The 17,867-nt window shown below is 33.1% G+C and overlaps 1 protein-coding gene across 1 annotated transcript in view; it reads left to right on the top strand.

The window, feature by feature from the left end:
- The window catches only part of NCAM2 (neural cell adhesion molecule 2), a 421,403-nt gene that overhangs the window by 242,275 nt on the left and 161,261 nt on the right, over positions 1–17,867 (top strand). Inside the window, exons 2-4 of the mRNA XM_090270318.1 lie at positions 6,357–6,431; positions 9,637–9,843; positions 12,209–12,352. Of these exons, the coding sequence (XP_090126444.1) occupies positions 6,357–6,431; positions 9,637–9,843; positions 12,209–12,352 (426 nt within the window). The remainder of the gene's footprint in view (positions 1–6,356; positions 6,432–9,636; positions 9,844–12,208; positions 12,353–17,867) is intronic.

Here is a 17,867-nt window from a genome sequence, read left to right as displayed (position 1 = left end):
ATAAGAAAACAAAGAGATTACTTACAAGCAGAAATATTGAAGGCGTATGTGGAAGAAGAGATGAAACTGAGTAAGAGTAATGAGAAAAGTGAGTAGAAAATGTTCAAGTACAGGTCAAGGAAAGGAGCAGTTAAAGAACAAAGTAGTCAACAGTGCCTCTTCCTTGATCAAACTTAAAGGTGAACATTGTCACTGGATTTAACAATTAGAACATTGTGGTTGATGTTTGGAAAAAATAACTTATGAGTTGAATGAAGAGGACAGAAGTAAACTGCAATAGGATAAATAATGAATAGGAACTGCAGAGTACTTTCTCTTTCTTACCTTTTCCTCTTTCCTTTTTCTCTCCCTTTATTTTTCTTCCTTCCTTCTTCCCTTCCATCCTTCCTCCCTTCTTCTCTCCCTCCCTCCCTTTGTCAAAATCATTATTAATTGATTACATGCATTTTTCAAATTATTCTTTTAAATGTTATGATATACAAAAATGATAAGCCATACTTCCTAACATTAAAGAATTTACAATTTATTTGGAAAGATAACAAGAATACCTAAAAAAGATGTATGACAAAATGAGATTATGTGTATCAATTATATTCATTATAAGATTTATGATCAAGAAGGCTATCTAGAAGGAAATATTTTTTTAATGGTAGGATAGATATTGTAATAAAATGACATGAAAAGGGAGGATATCCTAGGTCAAGTGGGGCAAAAATGTTCAAGAAACATTCAGAGAATAATGAGTAGATCAATATAGATGAGGTTGGTCTCATGTAGAATACCTCATGTAATGTATTAACATTGGATAAATAGTTTTTTAAAATGTTGGTGGATCTCAAATGCCATGGTAAAATGTCTGGACTTAAACTTTTGCCCATTAACTATTTATAAGTAGAAATTAACATGATGAAATTGACATTTAGTAAAGATTAATCAGAATTTAAGTTGACTTATGAATTGACTCAAGGGGACAAGCACTTTAAGGTTCATAATGAGTACCTGGGAGGGCTGGTGGCAAAGCACAAGGAAAGGTAGGAATGTATGTAATAAAAACATTCTGAATAGGAGTCATCTCTGTGATCAATTAGAGCTGCAGTGAAAAGGGAAAATGTAAAAGATGATAAGATTCTCTGCTTCAGTGAAACAAGGATCACTGGCATAAAAAAGAATTGCAGGAGACCACCTAATAAAGTGGGTAATAGGAAGCTGTAATTTCTTTCATAAGTAAAAATTATTTCCAAAATAGAACTTAGGCAACATTTTAACCAAGATAACATATCATAGCAAAGATTGAATTAATATTATAATTTAAGTTAGCATGCAGACCAAAAAGCAGACATTAAAAAAAGACTTCCTTAATTTACAAGAATATAAATATAATGAAACCACTAGCATTTTAAAATTCTATCAGGAGACCATGAGCCCTTTGCAATTTGATACAACATTCAACAGTGGCATTTAAAACAGCCAGTTTATCACTTGCAGAGATTTAAAAACTGACAACTTAGTCTACTAGTGCCTGACACAAAGCAAAATTGTATTCACTTAAAATTCCAACAGACATGCAGAGACAACGTAAGGCCTGATTTATATTGATACAATGACTTGGATGATTTTTAAAGTGCATGCTGTTCCTTCTTGGCCTCCACATCAAGGGGGTTAGAGACCAATGCACATACTCAGTAATTATATAAATTCTCAAAGAGCCTTACTGATAGAAGGTCCTTGTAAGCTGATTATACAAAATGAATTTGAAAAATAAACTTTTTTATTCTTTTTACTGAAAACATTTTAAAATTGTATCTTCTTTTAAAAAAATGTACATTATTTAATTATTCAGTTTTATTATTAAATTTTCATGTCACTGTATTGTAACAGGTTCTTAGGTTTTGGAAATTGCTATGGTGTTCAAGAAAATTCAGAACTTTTGGAGTATTTAAGGTAGAAGCATTCTATCATAAAAGTCAGAAAATCTGATGCCTATGAACATTTTATCAAAATTGTTGTTTAATGAATTATTTCACTTGAGTTTAGCAAGAGGACAAAGTTAAACTTTTTAGTGGAATTCCTCTGTACCTCCATGCTTTTTTAGATTTGCCCTAAAGCTTTTCAATCTTCCATTCCAGGTTAAGAAAATAAGTGTCTCAGTCGTTTTTAAGAGCAGGTGGTCTGCCTCATTGATGCTGCTCTTTCTACTGGCCCTTTCTGGTTAAGCTATAAACACTGCCTAATGACATTCATTCTAAAAAAAAAGAATAATAAAAAAATAAATTAATAATAATAGTAATAACAAAGGAGATGAAAATAAAACAAAATAACCAAATAATATAAAAATAAAAATTATTATTTCCCTGTTTATCTCTGTAATCACTGTGGTATAGCCTACTTGTCTACATTACATTACATTCAGGAAGAAAGATAGAAGAAAGATAGAGGCAGGAAGGAAGGGAGAAGGGGGGGGGGGGAAGGGGAATAACACTTTTTTAAAGATCCCATTCACACAAGCACGTTGATAAATGCCCTGCAGCTGAATATCCCTGCAGGCCATCTGCGGAGGGGATTCTCCCATAAAGCCCCCAGACCGTTTGGAACACAGGCAGCAGGGGGCGCTCAGCGCTCTCATTCCTGCCCTCTCTGCCTTCCTACCTGATGAACTTGAGGAACTGCTCCATCCTTTGGTGTTCTCTTTTTTAAACCATTTTTTTTCCTATTTTTATTTTTTAAATTTCCCTTTGTTTTGTTTTGGTATGGTTTCATTAAAAAATGTATCAGAGTGACATTGATTTCCAAACCACACAGGTTTCAAGCATACAACTCAGTAAACATCACCTGCACAGTGCATCATGAGCCCATCACCCCCAGAAAAGTCTCTTTTCATCCCCCTTTCTCCCCCCACCTTTTGCCTGCCTCCACCCATCTATCCCCCACCCCCTTTCTCTCTCTGGCTATCACCACACTGTTGCCTGTGTCTATGTGTGCATATATAGACATATATGGATTTTTCTCAACCCCTTCACCTTCTGATATTTGGGTAAAAAGATGAGACTGTTGGACGTGGCCAGGGATCAGCCATGGTCACGAGAAATTCTGGATTTTAGATAACGAAAATACTGATTGAGCCTTAGACTTAAGTTTTTGTTCTCCAGGTTTGTTGTAATATTCACATGTCTTAATGTATCTGTAGCGATCAATTGGAGAAAATCTAGCCTTTGGTAAATATATTGAACTAAAGAATTATGTATTTTCTTTATATATTTTTAATACCCAACATAGAACAATGCCATCAAAATGTCTATGAAAAACATATTCCTGATTTGTGGGTGAATTGATTGTTTGTACTGAATGAAAAAAAATGACCAAGTCTTTTCATATAAATTAACTAATTAAATTTAAGTTAAATTTGATACAATGAATACAAGTTATTTATTACACCCATTGGCAAAACAGTATAAAATTGTTCTGAACTGTATTCGATTTTAAATGTGCCTATATCTTTGAAGTTATGTCTTTTATATAAACTCTTTCTTAAACAGCAAAACAAATAAAGTCCAACAGTTAAATATGGGAATTATTTATATGATAATTGGCAAACATTTCTAAAACTCTCTGATGCCCTTAAGTGACTTCATTTAAGGCAATGAAGTCATTCTGAAATTTTATATTGTTAATATGGTTAATGTTCTGTATCTTGTATAGAATAAGCTCCAGGTAGGTATTTATCTATTATTTTCCCGTGTATTCTTATATTATCAGTTTAGGAGAAACAGAAATGAGGTTGATGAGCCTTCCCTTACAGGAATTTACATTTAAATAGGATAGAGAACTAAATATAATTATCAACAACATATGTTTCATTTGTTTAGTGAAAATGCCTCTTGATCAAAGCTATTCATTTGTTGAGGCCATGGATGGGCCTCTGAAAGAATGTTTTGCAAAGTTAGTGATATTTTAATTTTGCTTTGAAGATAGAATGTAGCCAGCCATACGAAGATATGACAAAAGGAGATGAAGGCAGAGGAACTAGTTGGAGCAAATGCAGTTATGGGAAAGTGTCGTGAGTCAGTGGAGAAGGGATGGGATAATTCGTTGTTCTCTATAACTGCAGAAGCATTGGGAGGAGTAATTGCAAATAAACTTGGAAAGCTAAGTTTGTTTTAATTAAAATTTGTATAATCATTATTTAAATAGCCAAAGCTAAACTAATCCACTTTGAATACTTTTGAGTAGACAAGTGACATTAAACTGTTTTAGAAAATGATACATTCTCAAATTCCTTACTGTCTATAATTTGCCTCTGTTGAGCCCATTATACATAAACAATCTCACCTAGGGCATTAGTTACTTCTCAAAATAAAAGTCCGCTTCTGTGATTTTTCCCTGGAGTTGGCATTGTTTCTAGTTTTGAAATAAGCTTTTATGTCTTGATTTTATTAGTTCTCTCTTTTTTTCCTGACTTTTACGATTTTCTTACTTAGTTTCTCTCTGAAATATTAGACTTAGCTTCAGCTTGAGCCCCTATAATGTACCAAGCACTGAGTATTAAGGAATTGTGAATAAAAACAGGACCCAAGACTAAGGAAAGAATGCATGTAGCCCAACCTAAGTTTTCTAGACAGGTTTCCTGCCAAAGAAGGCATTTATCAATCAGTGATGGGGAATACAAGGAAACGTATTTTGAAGAACTTATACATGTTTGACAAGTCTTTCTTAGTGAACATTTTCTTCCTTTCTCACGTTTTTGAGTCCTCCTTTTATTTCTTGAAACATTTTCAACTTAGATATGTTACATTCTTAATCTATTACATTTTTTGAAATTTAATGTTCCTATTTCTTCTATTGGTTGTTTCACCTGACTCATTTCACAGTGTTGTAATTTGGAATCTATTTTATAATGTCAGAATGAGCATTTAGGTTAAAAAAGAGCTTCATTTATAAAAACCTTGGGCAGTCTGGGCTGAGGATGAGGATCTTCTGAAGGATACTTGACGTTTGCTTCTGTCACTTAACTATGAACCCCACGTGTGACACTGCTTCTTTGTTTAATTTTTCTGGTTGGGATTTCCCAAAGATCATGTGTTTATAGTTAAAATCTCAAACATGCAATATGGTGGAACTATGGTTAACTTATTTAGGAAGAAACATTTTCCCTCTACACAGGCCAGGAGAGACAACTGTCCTTGTCATCATCCTTTTGCCAGTGGGCTGATTTATTCTGACCATTCTTATAGAATGGATTAAATTTATTCCGGTCCGGTGTTACTTGGTGTTCTGTAGTACCCTCCTTTCTAGATAAGCTTGGATCATATTTCTGACTTATACTCTAGTTTTTAGATTCTTTTCTTTGTTTTTATTTCCCTTGTAGCTTCATTACTTTACTGAAAGCTCAGATGTGCATTTCTGAAAACGAGATATGGTGGTACAGGGTTTTACGGGTGGTTATACTTTCTTGTCCATCATATTATTAGAAATATGTCTTTTGCCCTGCCTGGTATTGCTCAGTGGGTTGAGGTAGCCTGCAAACCAAAGGGTTGCCCGTTCAATTCCCAGTCAAGACATATGCCTGGGTTGCAGGCTAGGTTTCCATTTGGGGGCATATGAGAGGTAACCACACATTGATTTTCTCTCCCTCTCTTTCTCTCTCCCTTCCCCTCTCCCTAAAAATATATTAACAAAATATTTTTAAAAAGAAATGTATCTTTCAATTTGTATTAAAACAAGTTCAATGATATTCTAAAATTCTATACTCTTCATTTATTTTATTGCAAATTTGAGAACAAATTTTTGAACAACTCATCTATTTTAATGTATGGGCTTGGTTCTTTCTTTTAACATATTTATCTTGTCGAAACCAATGTTCATTCACCTCCCCCTGTTCAGGGCTCCCTGTCTTCCAGAGCAGGCCTCATTTCATGGGGCGATTTTAGTGAGTAGTAAAATGGAGTTAAATCATATCTTTATTGTCATAATAACAGTGTAGGATTTACTTATTTAAACAAGGTTTCAAATTTGAGGCAAAAGTTTTCTCCAGCTTTTGCGTAATCAGGTAACATATATAAACCTAGCATGTAAATATGAAATGGATAGCTGTTTGAGTATGAATTTTCTCATTTATTGGACAAATTTCAAAATATTAGCTTGAAAGAGTCCTGTATCTGATCTGGTTGTGAAGTGCATAATAAAATGTAACATTTTGTTGTTAGACCATATTTAATAAAACTCCCATTTCTCTTTGTAGGTAATGCAAAATTGGGTGAAAATAATTTCTGCTTAAATCTTGTGGTTTACAGATCATATAGTAAAATCTTAGAATTCATGTTTAAAATGATAATTAATTGTTACTCAAATATTTTTTTCAGCTCTTCTTCAAGTGACAATTTCACTTAGCAAAGTAGAGCTTAGTGTGGGGGAATCTAAATTCTTCACATGTACAGGTATGTATTATAAATATGTTCAGATGACTTGTTTGATGCATTATTTAGTAAAATATATTGGAAAAATACAAGCTGTGCAAAATTCAGTCCTCTAAAAGTAAAATCTTATATTATCATTAGTTTTATAATAATTAGAAAAGTGTTGATTGCTAAATGTTGCATGTTAAACAATATGGATTTTATTTCTATTAATTTTAAGTTAATTTTGATTGTCAAACTAGCTCATTTATTTTGAAAATAACTTATTATGAAATATGTATAAATAACTTAAATTAGTTCTAATAGTGTACCTGTCTAAATGGTAACATTAAGATGAATGTCAACAGTCTAACTAATCTTTGTTAATATGTGATAAATAGTTAATGTACACTGCACTATAGTTACACCTGCTGAAAATTTTAGGGCCAACCAAATCAAATTTATTCTTATGATAGAGGGTTTTAAATTATAGATAGTTATTTAATCAGGAAAAAAATCGCAAGATTTTTGTGACTATTAATCAAAAGGATCAGATATTATAATGCCTTTGGGAAATTATATAGGCCTCTTTCAGTTAATCATGCACATGCAGAATATTTTAGAAGGCATTTAAATATTTAAACATCAAATTCTAATTCAATGTATTATAGAACTGAAAATGACTACATTCTACTTTTATTTAGCTTCATTGTATTAATTTTATTCATAGCAATGAAGGAAAAATGGGATAACTTTAATAGAAAAACAATTTTAAAATGTGGTTAAAGGAGAATGCAAATAGAACCCTTTATATTTAGTTCAAAAATATTTCTTTCTTTCTATCTGTTTATATTTAAGAAATTCAAAACTGGATTTAAATAGGAATTCTGACATAAATGCATTATAAAAGTTATATTGAGGATGGCATGGCTTATTTATTATTAAAATTATTATAAGTATAAACAATTCCAATAATGTTTATAAATCATATTCATAGTGTACCTACTGTATATATTATAATATAACTACATATACTACATGTTATATTATTTATTAATCACATCTTATGAAAATGTAATAGAAGTCATGATTCTTTATATACTTGCCTTCTTAAAGGTCTGCATTGCAGTGTATCGATACATAGTTCTATATGTTGACAAACGGAATGACAGAGAGCAAGAGAGAAATAGGTTCAGCATCATTTATTTTGTCATTACAGATTTGACATAAGAATATATGTAATTGTTTCTAAACATCACCTGTACTTTATATACACAAATACACAGTTGTATGACATAGTCAAAGAATAATGAAATAGTTCAAAAATTAATTTTGAAAACAAAATTAAATAGTTTTTTTTCTTGGATTTGCATATTATAATATAAATTTTATAATGTAATTTCCTCTGTATCTTTCTCATAGTCAAATTAAAACTATGAATTAACATTATTTATTGGTACTGAGTTTTGTTCTTAATAAGAAAATATTTATTTTTATTTATTTTATATAAAGATGTATAACTGAGAGCTATACTATTATTGTGGAAATGTCTATTTGTGATAAATACAAAAGTAAAACAAGAATCTAAAATAAAGAAACTAGTACAAATCAGAAAGCTCGCATTAATTTTTTTCTACTGAAATAGTGACTATGTTGACATGATTCTAAAGTTCCCTTGCACCCTCAACCACAGACCTAAAACACAACAAATAAATATATCTTTAATTTAGGGTAGTTAGAAAGGAGTCGATCTTCAGAGAACTAAGTAGGAGTGTGTCATATATAGCAAAGTAATTGTTATGCTTCTTTTTCAAAAAAATAAAAAGTTCAATTGTATTGATTAATTTATCCAATAGGCTACTCATAAAGTAAGTAACATAAAAAAGTTTTATTGTAAATTATTATTTATTAGAGATACCAGAAAAAAGAGAATGGTGGCCACGCTATGAAAATCAAGAGTAAACTCAACATAATAAACACATTTGATATCATGTTATTAAGTATGAAAATACAGAAAATATTTCTCAGAATCTCATACATATTTTACTGTATGAAATGAAATTTTTGCATTGTTCAATTTAAAGTGATGCTCATTTACATTATTCTTTCGTGACTTCTCTATAACGGGGGAACTTAAAAAATACCTCCCCTAGTTATCCTGTAACCACGATGGCATTATGGATCTATTTAGAAAAACAGAAAAGAACAAAGCTGAGATCCATTTAAAATTTAAGATTTCTTTCATACTTTACTCTAGCATATCTAATTTTATGTAGAAAGGATACTAATTTGTTTCTAAAGTGATTTGTTGGGGAAAAAATAGGAAGGAACAATTTTTTCAAAGCAGTCCTGCAGACTTTAGCTAACTTTATGCATTTCCACCCGATACTTTTGAGATAGTAGCATATGCTGCTTTTACAAATTATTTCTTAAGTAATTAGGTGAAATGCACCCTTTAAGCTTTTACAAAGATCATGATAACCTATATTCTGAATTGGAAAACTTAAATATATGTTTACCCTGTAATGATTCAGTTGTAATTGCCTAGCAGTATAAGTTTCATTTCAATGCATTCTAATTATCATATAACTAAATAGTTAACAGTTTTAGATTAAAATGATGAGAGTACTCATTTCAGTTGGAAAAAGAGACTAGGGTCTCATATTAAAACTAGTTATTGGCCTTGTCTGTACAAATATGACAGCTTGGGATATTAATTTAAAATTTGGTATTATGAAAAGCCAAAGTTTGTTTTCTATAAAATTTACACTTTTGTGAGCTCTGCTTTATCAGGGAGAAAAGTTCTAAGTCCCGACCCTCACAAAGAAAATGGAATAGATGAAATCACGTTAGTAATCGTGGTTTTATTCAAATATATCTATCAAGTATAATTTATGTCTGATTCAATGGCTGAGGCAGTTTCATAATTTAGTGTGGTAATAATCCATAGTTTGCTATGGTAAAGATTCAACTATCACAGCTTAAATATCCTACTGGATATTTCCTATGGAACTTTAAGGTTTCACTTACTCAAATGAGATTGAATCCTCAAGGTTCGATAAATAAGATGAACATATGATCTGACATTTTTGATTAATGTCAATTTTGTAAGACTTTCAGATTTCTGTTTTTTTAATTTACATTTTTTTCTAAATTGTTAAATCTTTGTTACATAATAAGTAAATGCCAATGCAAAAACAAGCACTTGAAACATTTTCATCCATTTCTTTTCCATGACTGTTTTCAGCAATTGGTGAGCCTGAGAGTATAGACTGGTATAATCCTCAAGGTGAGAAGATTATTTCAACACAGAGGGTAGTGGTACAGAAGGAGAGTGTCAGGTCAAGATTAACCATCTACAATGCAAACATAGAAGATGCAGGGATATATCGTTGCCAAGCAACAGATGCCAAAGGACAGACACAAGAAGCTACAGTTGTTTTGGAAATTTACCGTAAGTCATGTATTTATTAGTTGATTGATATTGTAGTTATGTAAAAATACAGACAAAATAAAATGTGTTTAATACAAACTAACACTCATTAAGAGCAATGTGGTAGGCATATTAGATAATATGTATTTTACCATAGTTAATCTCTGAAATGAAATATATAAAATAGTTGATCATAAACATATGGATGGGGCCAATTATTCTGATTAAATAATAATATAGACAGAAATGTTTTCATTTTCTCAGGCCATTAAAAATCTGCTGGATCAATAGAAAATAATAGTTCATTTAGTGATATGAAATATATGGAGTATTTTTCACTCTAAAATAAAAAATCATGATTAGAACACGTGAAATTGCATATGTGATAGCAGTGACCAGTTTAGAATGAGAATCAGGGAAGGATTAGTGAACAGGAGTGAATAGAGGAAAAGCTGAAAACTTATCTAGTGGAGATTGCTATCTAGTCAGATTTTTCACCGTCAGGCCTTTCATTAACAAGCATTTCCACAAACATTTCATTTTATGATTTGAGATCAATGTATTTCTACAACTCTTTCCCTCTTCTCACGTTTAAAGATCATTACCCTTTTTAAGAACACTGTTGACTATCTGGGTTTGAAACCAGGCTGTATCAGTTCATTTCGTGGTCTTAAGCAATTGTCTAACCTAGCTGTCTTTAGTCTTCATCTATAAAATGGGTATAATAGCAGCACCTGCCTCATACATAGAATATTTTTTGAGGACTCGTCGTCGTCGGCAGCCGTCCGTCTCGAGAGACGATGGTGTAGCTTCTTAAGAGTCTATCTGCACCGCCGAGAATGGCTGTGCAGTCCGACTCGGGAGTGACACGGTATCTGTCTCCTCCCGTGTTGAATCGACATCTTACGATGACGCTGGAGTGTCCTCTCCAGTGAAGCTGAAGCTACAGAGCCTGGGCAGGGTGATATGGAGGGTCTGCTGTTGCCCATGCAGCAGACCCCCCCTCTCTTCGCAGCTGAAGGGTCCAAGGGAAAGACGGAGTCAATACAGCTTGGCTTCAGGTGCGCCGCAGGAGTTGCCGGTGTTGACTACAACGTCAAACCGCCTTAGGGACTCCGGCTCCGGATTTTCTGTCGGGGTTTACTCCCTTAGCCTTTCCCCTGAAGAGGTATGCCGCAAGGCAGCGGAGGTTTTTTGGAGTCAGAGTTTTCCTTCTCTGATGTGAGGACTACATTAATTAATATTGCATGGAGTGCTTAGAAGAGTGCCTTATGATTAATATGTAGTAGTTAGCAGTGAAAATTTATAAAACTTTTGTAATACTAGCTTACAAGGCATTTATTATAACTTTTTTTTTTATTAATCTAGAAAAGGGATGTTTTCAAAAGCTAAATTAATTCCCCACTATGACTTCCTATTCAGTGAACCAGGGGACTTGGTCGGCACACTACTGCCCTTGTTTTCCCGATTTTGCCTTTCCCCCCATTAGTTTCTAAGCTCCTCAAGGAAAGATTTTTTTCCTTTTTTATATGACCCTTTACTGGACCTTTTCCATTAAAAAAAAAAAAAAAACTTAAATTGAAACAGTTATTTTCTATTTGGAAAGATTTTTTAACTTTAAGTGATGCATAGGAAGATGGCTTTGAAGGTAAAGATTTTTTTTTTTTTCTTGGCAAGAACACTGAGTTATTTTTGTGAACATTTCTCATCAAACATACATATACTGTTCATTCATTAATTGGCTATCTTTATTGGGTGTCTACATCGGTGTTTACTACATGGAAGATAGTATTCTAAGGTCTAGAAACTCAATAATGACTAAAACAGGAACTGTCACTGGCCACTTGGTGTTGCTACTTTAGTTACTAGAGACAAACAATAAGTAAGCTTTGAAAAATACATAGATGCTAGCTATCCATGCCAGAGAATTCTATAGTAAAGAAATGAAATGGAGCAGAGAGACAGGGAGAGCTGGAATAGGAAGGGAGATGGCTATCTTGTCTGTGGAGGTTGGGCAAAAATAGGAAAGAATTTAAGGAGTGTAAATGCCGAGGTGTGAGAACAAACCTGGACTGTTGAAGGAATTGAAATTATCACGATTTGCCTGGAGCACAGACCACAGGAAGAGAGAGGAGAAATTGGGATCCAAATTGTGACTGAACTTCCATTCATACAGGACCTGGGGTGGGACTGTAAGGACTTTGGCTTTTCTTCTCAGTGATGTGGGAAGTTACCAGGTAGATGAATGATAATATTTGCTTTAAGGTTTTAAAGGATCTAGATTCAGCTATTTTATTATAGCATCAATCAACACAGATTCTGGAACAGGTTACTAAGAGAAATGAGCAATAATACTTTAATGGCTTGTTTTACTTTCCTGATACAGAAAAACTCACTTTCAGAGAAGTGGTCTCGCCTCAAGAATTCAAACAAGGGGAGGATGCAGAAGTGGTTTGCCGAGTTAGCAGCTCACCTGCGCCGGTCGTCAGCTGGTTGTATCATAACGAGGAAGTCACCACTATTTCCGACAGTTAGTATTTTGGTAACTCCCTAAATTATATATGCTCTAATAATATTGCAATTTCGTAAAGACTGAATCTACCTGACCATATATAGAAATTGGAAGTTTTGACCCTAAGCATTGATTGACTACAGTAGTCCCTCTCTATATCGCGGTTCACTTATCACAGCCTCGCTGTATCATGGGATTTTAAAAAATATTATATTTAATTATTTATCACGGATTTTTCGCTATATCGTGGGATTTTGCGGAACTGTATACGTATGTTGTTAAAGTTACGTAGGTTTAAGGGTGTAGAATATGTTTAAGAACATAAGTAGTGTTTATAAAAGTGTGGAAAAGGTTAATAAGGGAGTGGGAAAGGTTAATAAGAGACTGGGAACAGTTTATAAGTGTGTGGGAAGGGTTTACAAAGCCTTAAAATATATATAAATACTAAAATAAATGTAAGGTTCCTACTTCGTGGATTTTCACCTATGTGGGGGGCCCTAGAACCTAATACTCACAATAAGTGAGGGAATACTGTATTTTGAGAACCTCAGCGCTGTAAATTAGGGCTTGGCAAACTAGGGACCTCAGGAAAAATTCAGCCCCTTGCTGTTTTTGTAAGGTTTGATGTGAATACAAACAAGCCCAACTGTTACATATTGTCTATGGGGGCAGGGTTAGCAGCTGTGACACAGATGGTTTGGCCTACAAAGTTTACAATAGGGATCATATGGAGATTTACAGAAAAAGGTTGCTGGTCCCTGTTCTATTCACACACAAAAATTGCAAACAAACAGTACAAGGATACTAACAAAGTGAAACAATTAATTCTAATGCGTTCAAATTCTACGTATTGCCATTCAAACATGATTCCATGGGCTCACTATATGTAAATGTAAAGTACTATCTCTATGAATTCTGTTTATTAGGGCACTGTTCTTTCAAAAACACCTACGTGTTCTAAATATTATGGTAAGATGCATATGGATAATAGGAGGAAAAGTACATTCATTTAAATTGTCTTCTATGATTTTGACTCAGACTGAGCTAAAAATGCAGAATAACATGACATCTGATATTGAAAGCATAATTTGCTTACATTATGCCACTTCACCATTGTGCATTGGGAGCATTTTCTGTTTAGAATAGTTTTCAATGCACCTGCATTTCAGGAGCTCCAAAGTAATTGAATCTTTTAAAATACTTTTCATCTTGGATGATCCTGTTTTGTGTTTCCAAGAGATGAAACTTTTACAGCATAAAGGAGAGAAAGCAGATATCTATTTTTGAATATAAACAGAGAATGCATCATAATTACATTTAATAGTCATTTATTTAATTTAATAAGTTTTGGACTTGATATTTTCAAAGCTTGTCAGTTATTGACTAATAGTCTTCTTTATAATAAGTTTGTGAAAAGTAATACTTTATTTCTTATTTTATTTTATGATAACTGCTTTAGATTTTATTAACAAATTGCACTAATAAATCATGCAATATATTTTAGCTTTTACATCTCCATAATAAAGGAAAGGCAGTTCTTTTATGGTAGTTAAATGATAATGCCTAAACACTTCCAGATTACCTAATTGTGGACATCAACTCTACATCTGGTTTATTGTAAACCTTAATTGTAACAAGAATTTTAAATGAATTATAGTTTTTAAAAGATGCATAAAACAAAAGCCTCCAAGCAGTGATCAACTGTCAGGTCTAGTGCTGATGGAGGAATGAGGCTTCTAGGCTCCAGCTTACACATATTTTCCTAGTATCAGGATGGAACATTGTGATGCTAGAATTCCATTTTGCATTTTGGCTGTGCTCCTTTTTTTTTTTTTTTTTCTTTTTTGGCCCTAAAGCTTAGAACAGCTTTTCTAACTGCTCTGTACCTAAATCTTGGGTTATTATATCCATTTTTTAATTGTGAGTTTTAAATAAGACATTGGGCATATAATAAATTTTTGTTAAATTAATGAATAAAATATTTGTCACTATATTAGTTTCTCAATAAATGACAGTTTTTCTTATTTAGTCTCGTTGGGATTTTAAATCCTGGGGATCAGTTTACCAAAATTATATGCATTCAGAATATATAGGATCAGGAAACCAGATGTGGAAGAAGTGATTAAACTAGATTTAAACATGAGATGTAACACTGAGTTTCATGTCAGGCTAAAAAAAGAAAGAAAAAGGGTGTAATTTTTCTTTTATTCTAGGGTATAAAGGACGTAGATAAATTGCGAGAAAGGACATACTTTTCTAGCCTTCTACTACTGGAGGAACTTGCCACATAGTTCATTATCCAACAATTTGTATGTTTACAATGGATGTACAAGAAGTAATATTCTCCATCTGATTGTACCCCGCGTGGTCTTTTCATTAAAGCCAGTGGGATTATATTAGACTCTTATCTATGCAAGAAACATGTATGTGGGCTTAGGATGGTGTAGTGTGCCCAGGTACCTTTCTGAATCCTCAATGCGATATGGGAGTAAAGCTTAGAAGCTCCAGCTGAAACAGTGAAGATTTGGAAATGTCCATCTTATTAGCCATGCTCTCGGTAGCAGGTGTGTGGGAGATATTCAGACATCAAATTCCAACAGAATACTTGAAGTGGTCTTTTTCCATGTTGCTAGTTCAAAGGAGATTCATATGCTAAAGAAGTCAAACATTTAGGGAGTAAAGGTGACATTTCATTCTAAAAGTTTAATATCCTCACAGTTAGTGTCTCCCTGATGGCGTAGATGAATTAGATTATCTTGTTTAAGGTTTTAAAGGATCTAGATTTAACTGTCATTTTATTGCAACATCAACCAACACAGATCTGGAATACGTTATTGAAGGAAATAAAAGACAATACTTTTATGCTTTGTTTTACTTTCTTGATACAGAAAAAAAACAGGGCTATTGCATATGCCCATTCAACCTCAGCCAGTTTGAAAATTATCTCTGAAACTACCTAATGCTTTGATGATTGTGTAACAAAGCAAACTTTTTACATCGTAAACTATGAATAAAATCTTATCTTTCAATAAAACTTATGTAATCTACTTCCAGTATAAGATTCTTTCAGGAGTTACTGGATACCTAATATAGGCTACCTAGTATACTAGGTGGTGGCTATTCATGGTTAACAATGTAAACAACTTCACTGCCTTCAAAATACTAAGAATTGGTGGAAAAATATATACATAAGTTAGTAACGATAAGGAATGTTGATGTCTAGGATAAGGAAAGTGCAGTGATGGAGAACGATAAAGACAAAAACCACCTAAACTAGTCAAAGGCCAGAGGGGTGTCCAAGATGCCTGTTGAAGAGTGAAGTTACATTCTTATGAAGATGAAGTAGCCAGGTAGGGTGGTAGAGAGAACACCATGGACAGGAGCCCAGAGGTGAAAGACAGTGTGAATGGCAAGTTTTAGAAACTGGAATAAGTTTATTATAACTGGAATGTATGAATAAGTACAACTAGAATACCTACACTAATAAAGACAAGGTGTTATTAATGAAGGACTAATAAGAAAGGACGTTGAAAAGGAAGGCTGTGCTAAGTCAACATGGCCTTGGCACCTTGTCTAAAGAATTTGTCATTTATCCTAAGGGGGCATAACTGAAGCGTTTTAATCAAGGCAGTGACATGACCTAGCATATATTTGAGAAGATTATTAGTGCCTCATTGAGGAAAATGAATTGGATGGGAGTCAAGGCAAAACTCCAGGTACTGCTGAGAGAGAAGAGGATGTAGACAAAGTCCTGATGAAGGGAGGTGTGAGAGGACGTGTACTTTAATTGGATATGAAGACGGAGGGAGATGGAGAGGCTGAGGTGGACTTAAATTTCCCTTGGGCAAGTAGTTCCATGACTTATAATATTTACCTTGCTCAATTAGTTCAATGTAGAGACAGTTGAAGACAGAGCTGGAGAGTGTCATGATAAATTTCAGGTGGAGATAGTGAGCTAAATTTTAAACATGCTGAGATTGAAGTACTGATAAGCCTGCTCAGTAGGTACATCTTACTGAATGTTAAACAGTTCTGGAATTCACATAATGGTCTGTTCTGAAGAAATACTAGGCTCAAAATTAGATGGTAATTGTGGCCAGATAAGTAGCTGAGACACACCATTAATGGCTGTGGCATGAAAAGAAAGAGGACTAGGTGAAGAACCTACATAAGGAAGCATAAAGTATAGTAGATACCTTATTGGGTATTATATTATGTCATTTATTTTTCTTACAATAATAATGCAAATGTGTGTGTCTGTATAATTGAGAAAATAAGTAATTTATAACATTTGAATGCTGCTATTATCCATAGTTAATATGTGATTGTTTGGAGCAATGTTTTCTTCAAATGTTTCTGCAAACACATTTTAATGATCTACTTTGGTTCGAAAGTTTGGTAACATCATTGCATAGACTTTACACATATATTTAGAAATTGACATTTGATGTTCATGTAGTTTGTTTCCTACTTGGAAGAATTATATATAATTAAACATGATGCTATGTATTCAGATTCAGAAGGTAATTAATAATTTCTAATATTCTAAGTTTTATATCAGACTGTAGGAATGATGTATTAATAGGTCATTTGAAATAAAATTTTGCATTTTGAGAAACGATTTATTTCCATCAAAATATGGATTATGTAAATTCGAATTTTGTCTTTCTTTGTATATATCAAGCATCGACTTTTACATTGCATAATGATTCCCCTTACTGTTTTCTTAATTAATAAACTATAATTATTAAAGAACATTACAAATAAAAGGTAGTATATGTTTTAATAAGTTAGAAGATATAAATTATATATAATATTACGATAATCTAAGTATGATTATATGCATCTGTCTCTAAATTTGAACTTTTTTAAAATTTATAATTGCTCCTCATTCTAATATCCAGCCACATGCTTGGATCAAGGAACCTTTAATTGACTTTGAGATATTGCGAATTTTTAGGAGTTCTGAGTTACTCCAGGACTTTATGTGAGTTATACTTTAACCTTTCTTGCATATTGCCTTTCTTTCTCTCCAATATTTCTTTGGGTGAAAAATTTACTAGAGGGAAGCATCGGCATAAAACTTTTTTCTCTTTTCTTAGGGTCAACCTAAAGAAGAAATAAATATTATGGTTAAATTTATACATCTGAACCTGAAAATCTTGTGTCTGTAGCTTTATAATCCTTTTTTTTTCTCTCTCTCTGAGGGAGCCTCTGAAGCTACGCATGTCCGTTCTCAATTATTTCTTGTTTACCTATTTCAGTGCCCTTCTCCAGTCTGGCCACTGCCCTATTTGTAATTCTATCCCAAAGTTCTCTCCTTGCTCTAAGGATTTGCTATGACAAGTGAACCCCAAATATGTTGAATCCTGAATTGCCTAACATCATAACTCTTTGTTTCTCATTCATACAAAGTCCAAGTAGCTGAAGGGTACATTAAGTAATGTGTGCATTCAGCAACCTGGAGGTGAGGGACGCTCTACCTTTTTCTCACATAGCTTTCATTTTTGCCCTAATATTTTATCTACCCAGC

Source organism: Furipterus horrens, unplaced genomic scaffold, assembly GCF_987537825.1.
Source record: "Furipterus horrens unplaced genomic scaffold, mFurHor1.1.pri manual_scaffold_1, whole genome shotgun sequence".
Taxonomy (NCBI): Eukaryota; Metazoa; Chordata; class Mammalia; order Chiroptera; family Furipteridae; genus Furipterus; species Furipterus horrens.
This window is presented reverse-complemented; position numbering and strand designations above follow the sequence as displayed.